At 42.0% G+C, this 17574-nt stretch overlaps 1 protein-coding gene across 17 annotated transcripts in view; it reads left to right on the top strand.

Moving 5' to 3' along the window:
* The window catches only part of mycbp2 (MYC binding protein 2), an 81408-nt gene that overhangs the window by 60472 nt on the left and 3362 nt on the right, over nt 1-17574 (top strand). For 11 of the 17 annotated variants that reach the window (XM_077579039.1, XM_077579048.1, XM_077579046.1 and 8 more), the window contains 24 exons: nt 639-743; nt 1717-3357; nt 3441-3610; nt 5012-5259; nt 5344-5511; nt 5798-5955; nt 6038-6237; nt 7629-7778; nt 7852-8012; nt 8087-8243; nt 8322-8546; nt 8625-8690; nt 8807-9046; nt 9799-9888; nt 9969-10049; nt 10132-10398; nt 11033-11316; nt 13714-13810; nt 13890-14009; nt 14100-14201; nt 14916-15044; nt 15131-15263; nt 15338-15441; nt 16889-17077. In XM_077579039.1, coding sequence (XP_077435165.1) covers nt 639-743; nt 1717-3357; nt 3441-3610; nt 5012-5259; nt 5344-5511; nt 5798-5955; nt 6038-6237; nt 7629-7778; nt 7852-8012; nt 8087-8243; nt 8322-8546; nt 8625-8690; nt 8807-9046; nt 9799-9888; nt 9969-10049; nt 10132-10398; nt 11033-11316; nt 13714-13810; nt 13890-14009; nt 14100-14201; nt 14916-15044; nt 15131-15263; nt 15338-15441; nt 16889-17077 — 5285 coding nt within the window. The remainder of the gene's footprint in view (nt 1-638; nt 744-1716; nt 3358-3440; nt 3611-5011; nt 5260-5343; nt 5512-5797; nt 5956-6037; nt 6238-7628; nt 7779-7851; nt 8013-8086; nt 8244-8321; nt 8547-8624; nt 8691-8806; nt 9047-9798; nt 9889-9968; nt 10050-10131; nt 10399-11032; nt 11317-13713; nt 13811-13889; nt 14010-14099; nt 14202-14915; nt 15045-15130; nt 15264-15337; nt 15442-16888; nt 17078-17574) is intronic. The other 6 variants (XM_077579045.1, XM_077579043.1, XM_077579055.1 and 3 more) reach the window with 1 other exon arrangement.

Below are 17574 nucleotides of genomic sequence, written 5' to 3'. Positions count from 1 at the left end.
AATGAATTTGAGGAAATGTGGTAGTCACCTTTTTAAAACAAGAATTAGAATCTCAATTGTAGGCTGAATGTCTTGTTAAAATTTAATTTTCATGGGCATGTGCTAACTTATGAGGCTGAGTTACTTCATTTATTTTAGCTTGTTCTGATGATTATTGACTTTTTTTTTTGCCCGCATTTTGCATCAGTTTTCTTTCTTTTCCATTTCCATTCTTTGGGATTTGTCCCTAGCCACCCTGACCAACCGCGTCTATTGTTGCCCTTGCACACAAAAGTACTTTTAATTATTGTTTCTGATGACCTCCTTAAACTGTTTTTTTTTCTTGAGTTTTTAATACAATTACAGAGCTCGAAGTGGGAAATTGGCATTGGACGTAACCCAAATTAGTAGCTCTCTTCTTGTCCGACATTTTTTTGTGTCATGCTTATTTTCGGCCTTAAAAACTAATTTCGCTATCAGCTTCTCTATAGGGCACTTTAATGCATTGCCTTTTTCAATTTCTCCATCTTAATTAAACCCATTTCCTTTTTGGTGCTTTCTCTGGCTCTCTCTCTCATTCTCTCTCACTTTCTGGCTCCGGTGGCCTCCTTGCATTCCATGCTTTGTTTGTTTACCTTGCCACTTGTTTTCCGCTGTAGATGATTCACCACGCAGCCTTGCTTCTCGCGAGCGTGCACGCAAAAGCGGCGTGGCTGCGACCGGGCATGCCACCGCTCTCTCATCTCTTGCTCTGAGGCAAAAGGGTGGGTAGTCAAATCACGCATGCCCTCCCTCAGACCGATCAGAGGTTGAGTAGAAAGTGATTTTTTTCTGCTTGTATTTTCTAAGCTTGTCATAAACATTTTCTAATCGGATTTGGCCATCCCGTGCCCCCCAAAAAAGGAGGTCTTGACTAAATGTTGTAATGGTGATGAACCACTCAATACATACTCATGTGCTCATTCACCTTTGTTTGGACCTTTCATATCAGTTTACATCTTTTATTGTCACGTCAGTGTGCTATGTTGTAGCTGAATGATTTAAAGGGGATTTATCATGTTTGCCTTAATGTCTCAGAGTTATAGAGTCTTAAAATGTTACCTCCTTACAGATTCACACAATGGAGTCATCATGTTAAGAAAAGACAAGCTTAAAACAAACGGTAGCCATTCTCAACTGCTTGTTAAAGTTGGAATTCTTTCATGTCACTGTTGTGTACTAGTGAACCTAGATGTTCATTTTCAGCCTTTTATAGGGTGTATCAGAGCTGCTACCCAGGCGAGTGCGAAGTTACCAGACACTTAGCCTACTTATCCCTCCCAGTGTTTCAATGTCTGATAAGTAGTTTGTACCTCATACCAGACAATGGCTCTGATGTCATCTAATTATCTGATTGTGGGATCCCATGTCAGTGTGTGAAAAGCCCACAATTGTGGTAATATCCCACCTTTGTGCTTTTCTGTGTAAAAAGCAAAGGAGGATGCAACATGTTTTTTTAATTGCTATATATAAGAGGTTGTTGAACATGGAAATGTTATACCTAAACTACACTGCTTAATATTGATAATGATCAGTTGAAATTGAAGAAACTTTATTTGTAAAGCTTGTAACCTATGCAGAAAAATGCACATCCATTCAAAACAAATCTGAGACTTAGCATCATGTATCCCCTTTAAATGTGTATAATGGTTTCTCTGGAGTTTTATGTTTTCATATAACTGAATTATTTACATTTAGGTGAGCAAGGGAACCTAATGCCCGGTGCACGGTCCATGTCCCCAGCCTCCAAACACCGCCAGGAGAACCGTTCGCTCAAACAAGAAAGTCGCGGGAGCCGCACACTGGAACACGGCAGAATCAAGACGGGTCAAGAGGGGTCACTCTCGGCCAGCGAAGCCCTCATACTGCGCTCTGATACAGCCAAACTGCGCTCCGACTCTCATAGCCGTTCTCATTCGCCAAATCACAACACTCTGCAAGCCCTCAAGTCAGACGTCAGGACGTCGGGACATAGGTCTGAGTCTCCCAATTCCAGCTCCCGCTCCTCCTCGCCTAAACAAAAAGGAGTGTCCTCTTCTGGCAGGTCCAGTCCTTCCAGCACCTCCTCCCAACATTCCTCTTCAGCACACCACGACAAGAACATACCACCTAAAGTTAGCCCGTCATCCAAAGCTCGTCTAGAACCACCCAGAGAGAGATCGAAGTCTGATTCCTACACTCTGGACCCAGACACTCTTAGGAAGAAGAAGATTCCTCTTACAGAGCCTTTAAGAGGCAGATCTACCTCCCCTAAACCAAAACTGTCTCCCAAAGATCCAAACCAAGATGTTGTCGGTAACACAGAGAACCGTGTTCCTTCCCCCCACGTGACCCAAGAAAACCTGCACAGTGAGGTGGTGGAGGTGTGTTCCTCGAGTACTCTTCTTTCAAACGAGGATGCAAATGATGAAAATGTGGAGGCGCAGGACTCTGAGGAGGCCTCATGCAAGGTGCACTTTAGCATTGGCAAGGCGCCAGTCAAGGAGGAGCTGGAGAGCCGCTCTTCGCCCAAAGTCAGCCGCAAAACCTCTAGTCGGCACGCCCGGCCAAAGAAAGACAAATCAGGACCTCTTTTCAAAGGTGAGAGCGCGCAGATGATATGCGAGCCGGCCAAACAGGCCATGTCTCCATCTGTGGCAGAATGCTCCCGGGCGGTCTTTGCAGCATTCCTGTGGCATGAAGGTATTGTCCACGACGCCATGGCCTGTTCATCCTTCCTCAAATTCAACCCGGATTTGACCAAAGAGCACGCGCCCATACGCAACTCCCTCGGAGGGCAGGGTGCTGAGGAGAAGGAGAACAAGCTCAAGAACCGCCACTCCCTTGAGATTTCCTCCGCGCTTAACATGTTTAACATTGCTCCGCATGGTCCGGACATCTCCAAAATGGGCAGCATCAACAAAAACAAGGTTCTCTCCATGTTAAAGGAACCGCCATTGCCAGAAAAGTGCGAGGATGGCAAAGGGGACGCTGTTTCCTATGAAATTTCATCCCATCCCTCTATGAGAGCAAAATCCATCCTGCCTCTGACCCTGCAGCACTTAGTTGCGTTCTGGGAGGATATCTCCTTGGCCACCATCAAGGCAGCAACTCAGAACATGATCTTCCCCAGTCCAGGGTCGAGCGCCATCCTAAAGAAAAAGGAGAATGAAAAGGACAGCAAGAAGGCCAAAAAGGAAAAAAAGAAGCGGGAAAAATCTGAGGTGCGGCCGAGGGGCAATCTATTTGGAGAGATGGCACAGCTCGCAATGGGTGGACCAGAGAAGGACACCATCTGTGAGCTGTGTGGGGAATCTCATCCTTATCCCGTCACCTACCATATGAGACAAGCTCACCCAGGTGAAGAGAGAGAACCTGAAATTGGAGAGTTTTCACTGCAAGTGACTCATTCCTAAAAAGAATAACTGTCATCCATTCCTCAGGCTGTGGCCGTTACGCTGGAGGCCAAGGGTACAACAGCATTGGTCATTTCTGCGGTGGTTGGGCTGGCAACTGTGGAGATGGAGGCATTGGAGGCAGCACCTGGTATCTGGTGTGTGATCGCTGCCGGGAGAAATACCTGAGAGAGAAGCAGACTGCAGCCAGGGAGAAGGTATCTTGTATTTTAATCTATTGTACTGTACAGTGTACACCAGCATTTGGTGTATTTATACATGCATTTTCTTCTCTGCTAATCTGGGTGCGGGTCATGTGGCAATCTGGGCAGCATTGGAACTCGGGATACCCAGAATTGACCTGGGATAGATTCAAACTGTCTCAGATGACTACATCCTGGCCTGGTGAATGGGTTATTGAGTGGGAACTGATTCCACACCAACTTTAGGATTATGCACAAACAACTGTTTGAACCATTCGATTTCATTTGATCTAGTCAGCCAAGAGTCTCCAGCTATCCAAGCTGACTACAAACACAGGGTGGATGTGAATGGGGTATTGAGTAGGAACTAATCCCACATATGCCATATGACTGTGCACAACTAACCCATTTGAATCAATCAATCCTAACGGTTGGGTTAAAAATTATATTATATATTAATAATTATATTATTAAGATGGGTCAAAATGTGACTGACCCAACCTTTTGGATTATTCATTTAACCCAAAAATATATATCAAATGAATAGCCCCCTAAATGGGATAGCTTTGTGGGTTAGTAAATTAATTTGACCCCCATTTTTGGGCTCAATAGCTCACAGGTATCACGGTATTAAAATTACAGCTCTTAAATGTCCTTCCCCGTAAGAACATGGTGGGGTAAAATGTTAGGATGAATAAAACAGATTATTTTTTCCATTCAACATAATCTATTTCATTTTTAAACACAATATAGAATATTTGGTACTTAACAAACATGTACCAAGATAATAAATAAATGTTGACATTCTTCTTCTGTCTAAATTCTTCGCTAGTCGCAGTGTCTCAGATCCCAGCTGCTAATGTTCAAAATGACACGTTGGCACCTTCACATGTACAGTACATGCTTTGTTTTGTTTTTGTTTTATATATATACATTTTTTTTAAGGACAATTAACACAAACTGAGAAGACAACGCGTGTGTCTCTTTCCTCAGCCCCCAAAACAACCCCAAAAATTGGGTTGCTTTGTGAGTAGTTACTTTAATTTGACCCAACTTAACTTTTTATTAAAAACAACTTTTTGGGTTAAATAACTCAAAAAGTTGGGTCGGTTCCTTTTTGACCCAAGTGTTTTTAGAGTACGTGCAATCCTGAACAGGATAAGTGGTATTGAAAATGGATAGATGACTAGACAAAAGAAGACTAAATTCTCTAATGTCCCACAAGGGCTAGGATAGTTTTCAGTATGGGGGGAGCTGGTCTTCAACTGGAACGTAAACCAAGTCCTTAATGCCAGGTAATAAGGGAGCCACGGCTGCCATAGTGGTCTCAAACCATGCGTTTCCACCGAATTGTCCAGTGAGTATAATTCTGCTAGCGGTCTTACTCGATTTACTTCAGTATCTATTCCTTGCCAGGTGAAGCAGTCCAGGAAGAAACCACTGCAGGTGAAGACGCCAAGAGCCCTGCCGACCATGGAGGCCCACCAGGTGATCAGGGCGAACGCTTTGTTCCTGCTGTCGCTCAGCAGTGCCGCCGAGCCCAGTGTGCTGTGCCACCACCCTCCCCGGCCGTTTCATTCCCAACTGCTCCCCAGTCTTAAGGAGGGCGTGTCGGCCGAGCTTCCCAATAAAATGAGCTGCCTCTACCTACAGACACTCGCCAGGTAGCAAACCATCTTAAAGAATACAACTTGTGCTTTTATAGGTAAATGTGCATGCGTAATAATTAATACACGTTCATCTTTAAGGCAACACACGGAGAACTTTGGCGCCTACCAAGATGATAATCTCTTCCAAGATGAGATGAGATATTTGCGATCCACGTCTGTTCCTGCTCCCTACATTTCGGTTACCCCCGACGCCTGCCCTAATGTTTTTGAGGAACCGGAGAGCAACATGAAGTCAATGCCCCCAAGGTCAATACTCCAAACTCTTACGCCTAACCTCAAACAAACACACAGTTCAGATATTAGATTTCTTTCTGTTTTGTTATTTTTGTTATTGTACAATAGTTTACACTAAGGCAAAATATGTTGCTTCTTTTGTTTGTCTGCATGACTTGCATTTCATTAGTTTTTTTTTATTGTTAACCTTGATCTTGAGGAGATCGCCTAAATTTACTTATAAAGGGGTAAAAAAGAAAGAAAGAAATAATTCGTCAAAAAATAAAGGCTAAAGATATCTCGATGTGCTGTCTTTCAGTCTCGAGACCAGCCCGATCACAGATAGCGACACAGCCAAACGCACCGTTTTCCAGAGGTCTTACTCCGTTGTTGCCTCAGAGTACGACAAGCAGCACTCACCCTCTCCGGCCAGAATCAAAGCCGTGCCCAGACGCAGAGTACACAGCGGTGATGCGGGTAATTCAGCTTGACGCGTTGAACATTTGCATATTTTGTGCAAGCATCATTTCTTACTAACCGTTTCTTGTCTTCTTTATAGAGGTGGGTTCTTCCCTGTTGCGACACCCATCTCCCGAACTGTCCAGGTTGATCTCCGCCCATGGCTCCCTCAGCAAAGGGGAGAGGAACTTCCAGTGGCCTGTGCTAGCATTTGTCATCCAGCATCATGATCTGGAGGGCCTGGAGGTGGCCATGAGGCATGCACTGAGGAAGTCCGCATGCCGGGTTTTTGCCATGGAGGTACAGCAGTCACTTCTTCAATCTCCAGTTGTATTTAATCTTTAAAAATGCACATACATACAGAAAATATTAGGACACCTGGTTATTATTCCTACAGTAAAATAATATGGAGCTGGTCTCCCCCTTTTGCAGATATAGAAACTGGTAAAAATATATAACCCAATCTCCACTATAGATCCTTGAAGTCTAATGTTTTCCCAATATTCAAGACTAACCTATTCCAACCCATTCTAAAAATGTCTTCATACAAATAAAGGCCTCCCTTCTAATAGACGCCTTCCCCCTAAGGTTGGCTGCACACCAAGCGATGTGCCTGAACGTCACTGAACCATCACACACTGTGTTGTTCTGCAACTACAGTACAATTCTTGAGTCGAGTGGCTTGAAATTTGAAATTTGAAATTCAAGCTAGATGCAACCGCCATTAAAAAAAAAAAAAAAAGTCCTATCACATGAGCTTTCACAACAACAATTACATTTCTGGGTGTAAAGCGAGATCTACCTCGGCACCGGGAAGCCATACCAACACAGTTATGCAGTGTTTTACAATAATACTTACTGGTAAGTGTATATATAATTTCATATGTACCTAGCTAGAAAGCGAAGCGTGGAGAGAGTCTACATTATGTCTCTGAAATGCAAAATTGCACTCGTTCAATGGGTTGCTCATGTTAATCCAATAACCACAGATGTTTAGAGAACACGTTCTTTACTTCCATTCAGTTCGAATCACAGTCCAACAATCAACATTAGTTACATAGAGCCGCCAAAACAAAACAGCAAAAAACTTGCGGTACCTCCAAAACCTCACGCACATGCGCTGCATTAAAAAAACAACTTAACAGATCATTGCCACCCACTTCTCAGATATCCACTTTCTCTACTTTATTCTCGCTTGTTTCGTCATTATAACTACCGCAACCAGAGCAATCTGCTTCTTCCTAAACAGTCACACAATGTTGCCTGTCATTCAGTAAAAATATAATTCAGTAGAGTAGATGTGTCAAAACGTTTACCCGAAAAGAGCACAGCGGTCTTAATTTTTCAGTTGCAGCGAGTTGCATTTGAGGGTTGTGGAGATAGATGTAAGTCACTGACGGTAATTTGTCCAGGTTGTCCAATTCAATCGCCACTCGGTTTGCGTTGGTGCTAATATAAACCTCCCCTCATCTACAGTTGAATATATAAAAGTCCTAAAGAGCTTTTTGCAGAAATACAATAATGAAGTAATGCCATATATTGACTGCTAGGTACCCCACAATTAATAATAATGAATTAGCACAATAAAAATCTATTATAACGCTGTACCTTGATGACAGGTAAATTCCTCCACACCAAACTCAACGAACTTTGATTATAAAAGCTCTCATGTGTTCCTGGTGTCCCATCAGGCGTTCAACTGGCTCCTGTGCAACGTGATCCAGACCACTTCCTTGCATGACATCCTGTGGCATTTTGTTGCGTCTCTCACGCCATCTCCCTTTGAACCAGAGGATGAAGAAGATGACGAGAACAAGGGCAACAAAGAAAACCTTGAACAGGTGTGGAGTTGTTAAAAGTGTTTCTGTTATTTGAGTGAGGCTGCTTTGTTTAATCGTGGGTCACACCTCACAGGAACGAGACCTCGGCGTTTGTGAGCACCCTCTGTCCGATATCGTTATCGCAGGGGAGGCGGCCCACCCGCTCCCCCACACCTTCCACCGACTCCTCCAGACCATCTCCGACCTCATGATGTCACTTCCTAGTGGAAGCTCACTTCAGCAGATGGCGCTACGGTATTATTCTGCCTTTATTTTTTTCTGATTTTAAGCATTTTGCAGCTTAGAGAGGTTGTATCTCACTCTTGTAGATGCTGGAGTCTTAAGTTCAAGCAGTCTGACCACCAGTTCCTACACCAGAGCAACGTTTTCCACCACATCAACAACATACTGTCCAAGTCGGATGACGGCGACAGCGAGGAAAGCTTCAACATCAGCGTTCAGTCGGGCTACGAAGCCATTAGCCAGGCAAGAAACCCAGCACTCGGGTACTGCTGCTGAAATATTCACAACATGCGCTGACTGTAATGCCTCGTTGCTCGATAGGATCTCTGCCTGGTGACCTGCCTGAAGGACCTGACTAGCGTTGTGGACATCAAGACGTCCAGTCGTCCCGCCATGATTGGCAGCCTGACTGATGGCTCCACTGAGACCTTTTGGGAGTCCGGGGATGAGGACAAAAACAAAACAAAGAGCGTCACCATCAGTTGTGTGAAAGGCATCAATGCCTCCAACGTGTCTGTTCACGTGGACAATTCCAGAGACCTTGGGGTAAGAGACAACATTGTGTGTTCAAGGGACTTGGGCAGTTTCCTCTATAGCTTAAATTTTTTCCCGTCCAATTCATAGAACAAAGTGACCTCAGTGACGTTCCTGTGTGGAAAAGCTATAGAAGACCTTTGCAGGATTAAGCAGGTGAGAACATCTCTTTATACTCAGATTGATCAATCCACAACATAATATAGTTCATCATAATTCTCATTCATAGCACAAGGTGAGCACCCTAGATGTAAACCGTTTTTCCATCTCAGGTCGACCTAGACTCACGTCACATGGGTTGGGTGACGAGCGAGCTCCCTGGGGGAGATCATCACGTGATTAAGGTGGAGCTGAAAGGGCCCGAGAACACATTGAGGGTGCGCCAGGTGAAGGTGCTGGGCTGGAAGGAGGGCGACAGCATCAAGATTGCTGGTCAGATCTCAGCCAGCATGGCACAGCAAAAGAACTGTGAGGGTGAAACATTGCGTGTGTTTCGCCTCATCACCTCACAGGTAAACATAAAAGTGCATCATTGCATGTGCAAATCCACATTTGTGCTGAGTCGCGACAAATGGTGGGGGCAGATATATCGACATTGAGGTGTTTTGTTTTTGCTTATGCTACTGTTGATTCAATCATCAAGAATATTAAAACTGCATATAAAAAAACATCATACAATGAATTACTAGCCTTCTGTTCCAATTTTAATCGAGTTAAAAATTCAAATCAAATGAAAATGCTCCATATAAACCAGTGGTGCCCAAGTCCGTCCCTCGAAAGCCTCTATCCAGCCTGTTTTCCATGTTTCCCTCCTGCAGTGCAGCTGAATCTAATGATCAGCTATGCAAGCTATGCAGAAGCCTGATAATAATCCTGATCATGAATCAGGTGTGTTAGTGGAGAGAAACATGGAAAACAGGCTTGATAGGGACTCTTGAGGACCGAAATTGGGCACCCCTGATATAAACACAATCTGAATCAATGAGTGAATTGAATTTCATTCAGATTCGGAGGTTGGGGGATATTACTTTATACTTTATATTACCAGTTTGATGTTATTCTGATAATGTAGTTATAATTAGGCTATATCTGTTATGTGTTTAATTATGACATTAACTTTCTTCTAATTAGTTCAATTACGGAGGCGTGTGGTATTGCTATTCCCAAATATGCCAACATTTGAATTCTTGACCTGGCTATGATGTAAGATTTACATTGTAAATGTTTAACCAAGACCTTTTTTTATGTCTGTATGTGCACGTAGGTGTTTGGGAAACTTATTTGTGGAGATGCAGAGCCAACCCCAGAACAGGAGGAGAAAAATCTCCTTTCGTCTCCAGAAGGAGAGGAAAAGGTCTGTGCTGAGAAGTTCAACCGTATGCTTTGTCAACTTTTTTGTCATGCCTCACATAAATGAATCCAATTTTTGAACAGGTACCATCAGATGCAGACCTCAAAGAGCACATGGTCGGAATCATTTTCAGCAGGAGCAAACTTACCAACCTGCAGAAACAGGTCAGGTTCAAGACACAATCAGCACAGGATTAAATTCAACTGGGCATTATTGATTTATTATTTTTTATTAATTTTTTTACAGGTGTGTGCACACATTGTCCAGGCCATCCGCATGGAGGCAACGCGCGTGAGAGAGGAGTGGGAGCACGCTATCTCCAGCAAGGAGAATGCCAACTCGCAGCCCAATGATGACGATGCCTCCTCGGATGCCTACTGCTTTGAGCTGCTTTCCATGGTGCTGGCACTGAGCGGCTCCAACGTGGGGCGCCAGTACCTTGCGCAGCAGCTTACTCTCATGCAAGACCTCTTCTCGCTGCTGCACACGGCCTCACCACGAGTGCAGAGACAGGTGAGCGAGGCTGAACAATTTTGTGTGGAGAAAAAGGGGCTTGTAAGAGTGCTTGTTGTCCATTGAACTGATTCCCAACCTTTTATCCAATTTCTCAATTAGCCTCAATAAAGGTTGGGAAACACTAGTCGAAAGAGGGCCTAAATCGATACTACTGGAACATCCTCTTTGCTGCATTATTGTTAGAATTAAAATTAAATAATATCTAAGAGACCTTGATAAGCTTAAAAATGATATAATATTCTTGCATGAAGGAACAAAAAACATACAGCAAATGTAGCTTACACAGTGACTGTGTTCTGATGACCATTATTTTCTCTTTTCCCAAGAAGATGGTCTTTCTGACTTAAACATCCTCGGATTTAATCAAACAGGAATTATTCCCTCACACCCAAACATACTCAATCTAAAGAACAACTACAGAAACCAATCTATCATTAAATACTGTTTACATCATGTATTTGTTTCAGTACCGATTCTCCCATCCCTTAATAAATATTTAGAAAGTATCCCGAGTTAATCAGTAAAAAATACCCATTCATAGTAAAAAAAATAAAATAAAATAAAAAAATACTATGAATTCATCTCCATTCCATCCACAGTAACATTTTATGCTCGGTGTGGCTTATCCCAGGTGACGTCATTGCTCCGGCGGGTCCTTCCGGAGGTGACGCCGGTGCGACTTGCCAGCATCATTGGGGTGAAGTGTCTGCCACCAGCGGACATCAGTGACATCATCCACTCCACGGAGAAGGGAGACTGGAACAAGCTGGGCATCCTGGACATGTTCTTGGGTTGTATCGCCAAAGCGCTCACCGTGCAGCTCAAGGCCAAAGGGACCACCATCTCTGGCACTGCTGGCATGGCCGCCGGCAAAGGGGTGACCACTGTCACCCTGCCAATGATTTTCAACTCCAGGTGAGTTGGCTCCCTGTGGTAAAAAGATTGTGCCTTTACTTTTGTAATCAATTTGCGAAAGCATGCCTTATTGGGTTGCTCATAAATGGCTATTGATGAATTCTCTATTTGACATAAGGCTGGACAATTAACTGAAATTTAAATTCAAATTTGGGCTTCTCTCGATCATTAAGAGTACTGATCAAAGAAAAACGATTATTGTGCAGAACGCTGCGGCGCGTTTACATGTTCCCTACGTTGTGAAAGGACCCTGAATGCACCATGTAACTTGTAGCTAACCCCGAGCGAATCAGTGTGATTCTGCGTTCTTTTCGCATCTTTTCATTAAGCTGTTTAATTCCAGTTGGAGTTAACTGTAAAACTAAACACACGATAACGGGAATTCCATACAGTGTGTATTTAAATACAAAACATGCTTGATTTTTAACACATCGCAAGCCTAGCGCTAATGCTAATACAAATGAATGGAAGATCCCATTCAAATGCTAACAGGAAGTTTGCATCAACATTGGGAGTAATAGTCCTTCAAATAACTAATATTCACACACAAATGCTGTGGAAACACATACCCACAGGTAAGATAACACTACTCAAAGGCACAAATTATTCCCAATTTGTGAGTTATTTTAACAGAATTCAATCGCAACTTTCTTCTGTTCTTTGTAAGCGTATACACCAGACATGGGCAAACCCCGGCCCGCGGGCCAAATACGGCCCGTTATGCGTTTCAATCCGGCCCGCCGAACTTATCCAATAAGGCTAGAAAAAAATTCTAAATCTTTTTAAAGAGTTCAGTCTATCAGTCAACATTGTGGCACTGTTGCGTGTTTTGATCCTTTTGACAGCTGAAGATAGTCTTTCTACATGTTGTCATGGGTGAGGTGAGGAGCGCGCATGCAGGAGACTGTTGATATTGGTGAATACATCCCCGGGGCGTGCGTCGAGCACTTCTATGAGCGTTTCCTCGTTGGCTTTTGGCTTCTTTTTGAGCTGCTGCACAAACACCGTGTGCTATGCGTCCCCCACGGAGATGGAAAAGTGGTCAGAGACGGATTGGATGTACGCGCTTTGTCCTCAGCGCGTGACAGGCAGCAGCGGCTATCATGCAGCCGCATGTGTCACACGTACTGTGGGCCCGGGTTAAAAATGGGTGGGCCAATGGAAAAAAATCTTTAACTTTACGCCTTGAATTGAAATCTATTAATAATAGATGCAGTCACCAGGTTTGACAGATCACAGTGTATGTGCTATTATAATCTATTTACATTTCTCCTCCCACTTTGCCAAATACAGTAGTGTGTAAAATCTTGCATATTCATTGAGGCAAACGTACTACCTGGATTAGGGCTATTTTATAATAATCATAATAATAATAATAATAACACATTTCATTTAAAAACAGCACCTTTCAGAACACCCAAGGTCACCTTACAAAGCATAAAAACACAGCAAAAGTTGAGCTAAAACAATAAAAATGAAGCTATTGGAAAAGCTGTTTTAAATATGTGGATTTTGCACATTTGAAAAACGCAGTCCTAAGTGCACACTATAAGTAAATTGGGTTGTACATTTATCTGTGTGTTTTTACTGTGCTATGAGGTCCAAATGCTCCTGGTCCGGCCCATCTGTCAAAATTTCAAACCCATTGTGGCCCGCAAGTCAAAAAGTTTGCCCACCCCTGGTGTACACCATGGATGCACAGCACCAGCACAGGAACACCCAGTATTTGTTTTGCAATTACAGTACTGTTTTAGCATACAGTATTTTTTTTTTTAGTTTAAAGATTCACAGAATTGTCTTTTCCTCAAAATTTAAGTATACAAATATATCTATGGACTAATTTATTTTTTTGTCATACCAATCCACATTTCCGCATGACAGCACAAAATACAATCCTTGAGGTCCTAGGTTAACCCTCTAAGTCCCCAGACTTGTTAAAATAACATAAGATAAAACAAATATGATAAGGTTATGTTATACAAGCACTTGACAAAAGAATAGGTTAGTGTTCAAGAATAAAGTGTTCAACATGAAGGGATGAAAGCGTGTAAGGTTCTGATCATAGTTTTGAGTACCGGTAGTTGAAGAAAAAAAAAACGTTTTGAAATCAATGAATAATCATTTTATTAATCGTGATTTCAATCACAATCAAAATAATTGTGATTATTATTTTTCCCATAATCGTCTAGCCCTAATTTGACATGGCATATTATGACATGAGTGAAGGCAGCAAGGCCAACACTCAAACAGTAAGCGAAGGGTAATGGTGAAGGCCTTTCTATAATGTCTGAATCATTATTTTATTATTATTATTATTAGTAGTAGTAGTATTAATAATAATTCTATTATTATTAATAATAATATTATTAATAATATATATTTTTTATTTGTGTTTAGCTATATCCGGCGAGGGGAGAGCCACTGGTGGATGAAGGGCTCCACTCCTCCTCAGATTGCAGAGATCATCATCAAACTGGTCAAAGACATGGCAGGAGTAAGCACCTTGCTTTGTAATCGTATGTACTCATTTACCGCCAACTCACCTCTAAGGTGGCCATGATTGTCGTTTACAGGGTCACCTTTCAGATGCATGGTCACGAGTCACGAAAAACGCAATAGCTGAGACTATCATAGCGCTCACCAAAATGGAGGAGGAGCATCGGTCGCCCGTCCGCTGCATTGCCACCACAAGGGTACGCAGTTGTTAAGCTTAAATTAAAGACTTCTTCTTCTTTCTTTTTTTTTTAAATGTATTGTGTGTTGTTTCCTTATGTGTCTGCTAGCTGTGGCTGGCATTAGCTTCCCTGTGTGTGCTAGACCAAGACCATGTGGACAGGCTGTCTTCTGGTCGATGGATGGGCAAAGATGGACAACAGAAGCAGATGGTAGGAGTTACATGAAAAAAAAAAGATTGTTTAAACAAAATAACATTTTACATAACGCCACATGTCCGTTACTTGTCATAGTTGTCGTCATAGTTTTGATACCTTAAATGAGAATCTACAATGTAGTAAAGCAAATGCATTGAATGAGAAGGTGTCCAAACTTTTGGCCTGTACTGTAGAAGACTGCAAAAAAGCACTGTAAGGATTATGAGACATTTGCAACTAAATAACTGCTCTGTATTAAAAATGTAATTCATTTTAGGGAAAACAAACCTCCTCATTACTGCCGTAGCTTATCGCTGGCGTCATGCTGAAAACCTCAGAAGTCCCAATTTAGAAAATGTCAATTTTTTTCAAAAATATAGTATTGGTCAGTCCACACACATGGGTGTTACTTTTACAAATTATTGACCAATTTAAAGTGTTAAATGGTTTATTAATGGTTGAGCAAGCATGCCGTTTTGGGGGTCTCCTGAAAAGGGATTATTTTGGAGGTACAAGGTTTCTGCCCGATGTCAGCGTTATGTTACTTCAAACACTGTTAGACTGTTTCCACATTCATGGAAGAACCGACCTATCATCAATCCAGAATGCAATGAGGAACTGTTGACAGGAAGGTGTGTGACAATATGAGGATATGACATCCCAAAAAAAAACGGAATGTGGAAAAATTCAGCAACTATTTTCACGTATTTTGTTTTTGTTTCTTTACAGCCAATGTGCGACAACCATGATGATGGCGAGACGGCGGCCATCATCCTGTGCAACATGTGTGGCAACCTGTGCACTGACTGTGACCGCTTCCTCCACCTGCACCGACGCACGCGCTCTCACCAGAGACAGGTCAGCATTTGGCAGTTTTTTTTTCTAAATGTGTACTATTGTTACATGAGTTGGTGTTTAAGTGCTTTTATGATGGCGGTTGTCAGGTGTTCAAGGAGGAAGAAGAGGCCATCAAGGTGGACCTCCACGAAGGCTGTGGTAGGACCAAGCTCTTCTGGCTTATGGCACTGGCCGACTCCAAAACAATGAAGGCCATGGTGGAGTTCAGAGAACACACAGGTAAATTGACGTACTAAGTGCAACACACAGCAGATATACTTTTCCTTCTAAACTTCCCACACGTGTTTTTCCAGGGAAGCCTGCATCCAGCAGCTCGGATGCATGCAGGTTCTGCGGAACAAGGAATGGAACAGAGCTGTCTGCGGTTGGAAGTGTCTGTTCTGATCCTGACTGTCAGGTAAACAGTCTTAAAGATTTAAAAAAATAATAATAATCTTTTGTTGTGGCAACATTAGAACAGCATCTCACTGACATTTGATCACTCCACAATTGTTGTGTGTGTCCTTGCTTGACTTCCCGAAAGCCATGCAATTTATTTGCTCCGTCCCGTTTGACATTTTTTTGTTTGTTTCACTTCCATTTGACATCAAATTTAGTATACTACTAATATTGTTGAATATTGTTCTAGTTTCTTTATTATTAACACACAAATATACACGGTGTCCTTTTTTTTATCATTAGTCTGATTTCTAATTTTAAAGAGATGATTAAAATATAGTTTAAAAGAGATGACACGCGTTTTTAGAAATGGTAAACAGTTCCTAGGTGTCAACAGTTATGTGACATTTGTTCAAAATACCCTAAGGCTCAAGAATTAGGTTTTTAGCCCCTTGTTTTGGTGCAGTAAGACTGTCACATTATTTTCTCATCAACTGCATTGTATTTTCTGCCTCAATTACAGATGCATCTGAATACATTACAGTTTCTTATTTTTATTTGATTTATTTTAATAGTTAAAATAAGCGCTTTAGAAAATGGCTGGACAGATGGAAAGTGAAAGTCGCATTAACACCGATTTGTTAACACATGAAAATACTTTTCATGAGGCCATTTCCTACCTTAGTTCTGGATTAAAAAATATTTTGGTGTATGATAATTTTTTTAATATTTGATGATATAATCATCAATATGTAAAACCATGCAATATTTCCTTCTCTGTAGTGAATCTATATCATGTATGACTTTCAATTTTTTAATTCAATTACTGAAATAAATTAGTTTTAGCATTATTATTATTGCATCCTACTTTTACTTGGTTTACATTGGGTGGTTCTAAGATTACTTTCTGTCTTAAACCGAGCATGGTTACCCCATTTTATGTTTCATGCCAAAAAGAAGAGTACCACAGATGCAGTATTTGCTTTGAGGATGTTGATAGATAAGTACAGAGAAGGTCAGAAGGAGCTGCATTGTGTCTTTGTAGATCTGGAGAAAGCTTACGAGCGGAACTGTGGTTTTGTATGAGGAAGTCTGGAGTAGCAGAGAAGTATGTTCAAGTGGTGCAGGACATGTATGAGGACTGTAAGACAGTGGTGAGGTGTGCTGTAGGTGTGACGGAGGAGTTCAAAGTAGAGGTGGGACTACATCAGGGATCAGATCTGAGCCCCTTCTTGTTTGCTATGGTAATGGACAGGATGACAGATGAGGTTAAACAGAAATCCCCATGGACTATGATGTTTGCAGATAACATTGTGATCTGTAGTGAGAGCAGGGAACGGGTGGAGGGAAAGGCCGAAAGGAGAAGAAGAAGATGTGTTGTACCTTATTCCCCCTCCTTCAGGAAGCAGAATTTACATTCAAAAACATGTCATTTTTCACTTCTCATTTCCTTTTTTCTCCCACAGGAATACTCCAAACTGGCGTGCAGCAAGACGCACCCATGCGGGCACCCGTGTGGCGGAGTCAAGAACGAGGAGTCGTGCCTCCCGTGCTTGCACGGCTGCGACAAGAACACGGGCTGCTTGAAGCAAGACGCCGATGACATGTGCATGATCTGCTTCACCGAGGCGCTCTCTGCCGCCCCCGCTGTACAGGTATGTCCTACTGCATGGGGTCCATCAAGGAAATCACAGAATGAGAGTGCAATAATTATACTTACTACCTTTTTTTTCTGATGAGAAAATGAAAATATCTATTTGTAAGGTGAAGTTTTGTTTTTTCATTAGATGATGTACCTGGTGATTAATTGAAACATGGCATCTACACTATTAGACTAGAGACCTTTTTTAAACAAAGTGTTAACTTCCAAGCAAGCTCATGTGAGCTATTTTTGTTGTTGTTTGACACAAAATATAGAATATGGCTACCATTGTTTATTTTAACAAAATTTTACAAATAAAGGTGTCCCCTAATCTGCAGTTGTGTAAATAAAATACCCCAGCCACTGTATAAAAAAAATATTTAAAATAAAATTTTAAATAAATAACAGTTTACAAATTAAGACCTATTGTCTAATAAGACAAGACAAGCTTTACAGCTGTGTAAAGAAGTGACCCATCTGCTAAAAGGGCAAATTTTTTATTAAAAATAT

Source organism: Vanacampus margaritifer, chromosome 11, assembly GCF_051991255.1.
Source record: "Vanacampus margaritifer isolate UIUO_Vmar chromosome 11, RoL_Vmar_1.0, whole genome shotgun sequence".
NCBI classification, from domain to species: domain Eukaryota; kingdom Metazoa; phylum Chordata; class Actinopteri; order Syngnathiformes; family Syngnathidae; genus Vanacampus; species Vanacampus margaritifer.
The sequence above is the reverse complement of the archived record's forward strand: the minus strand, read 5'-3'. Positions and strand labels throughout refer to the sequence as shown.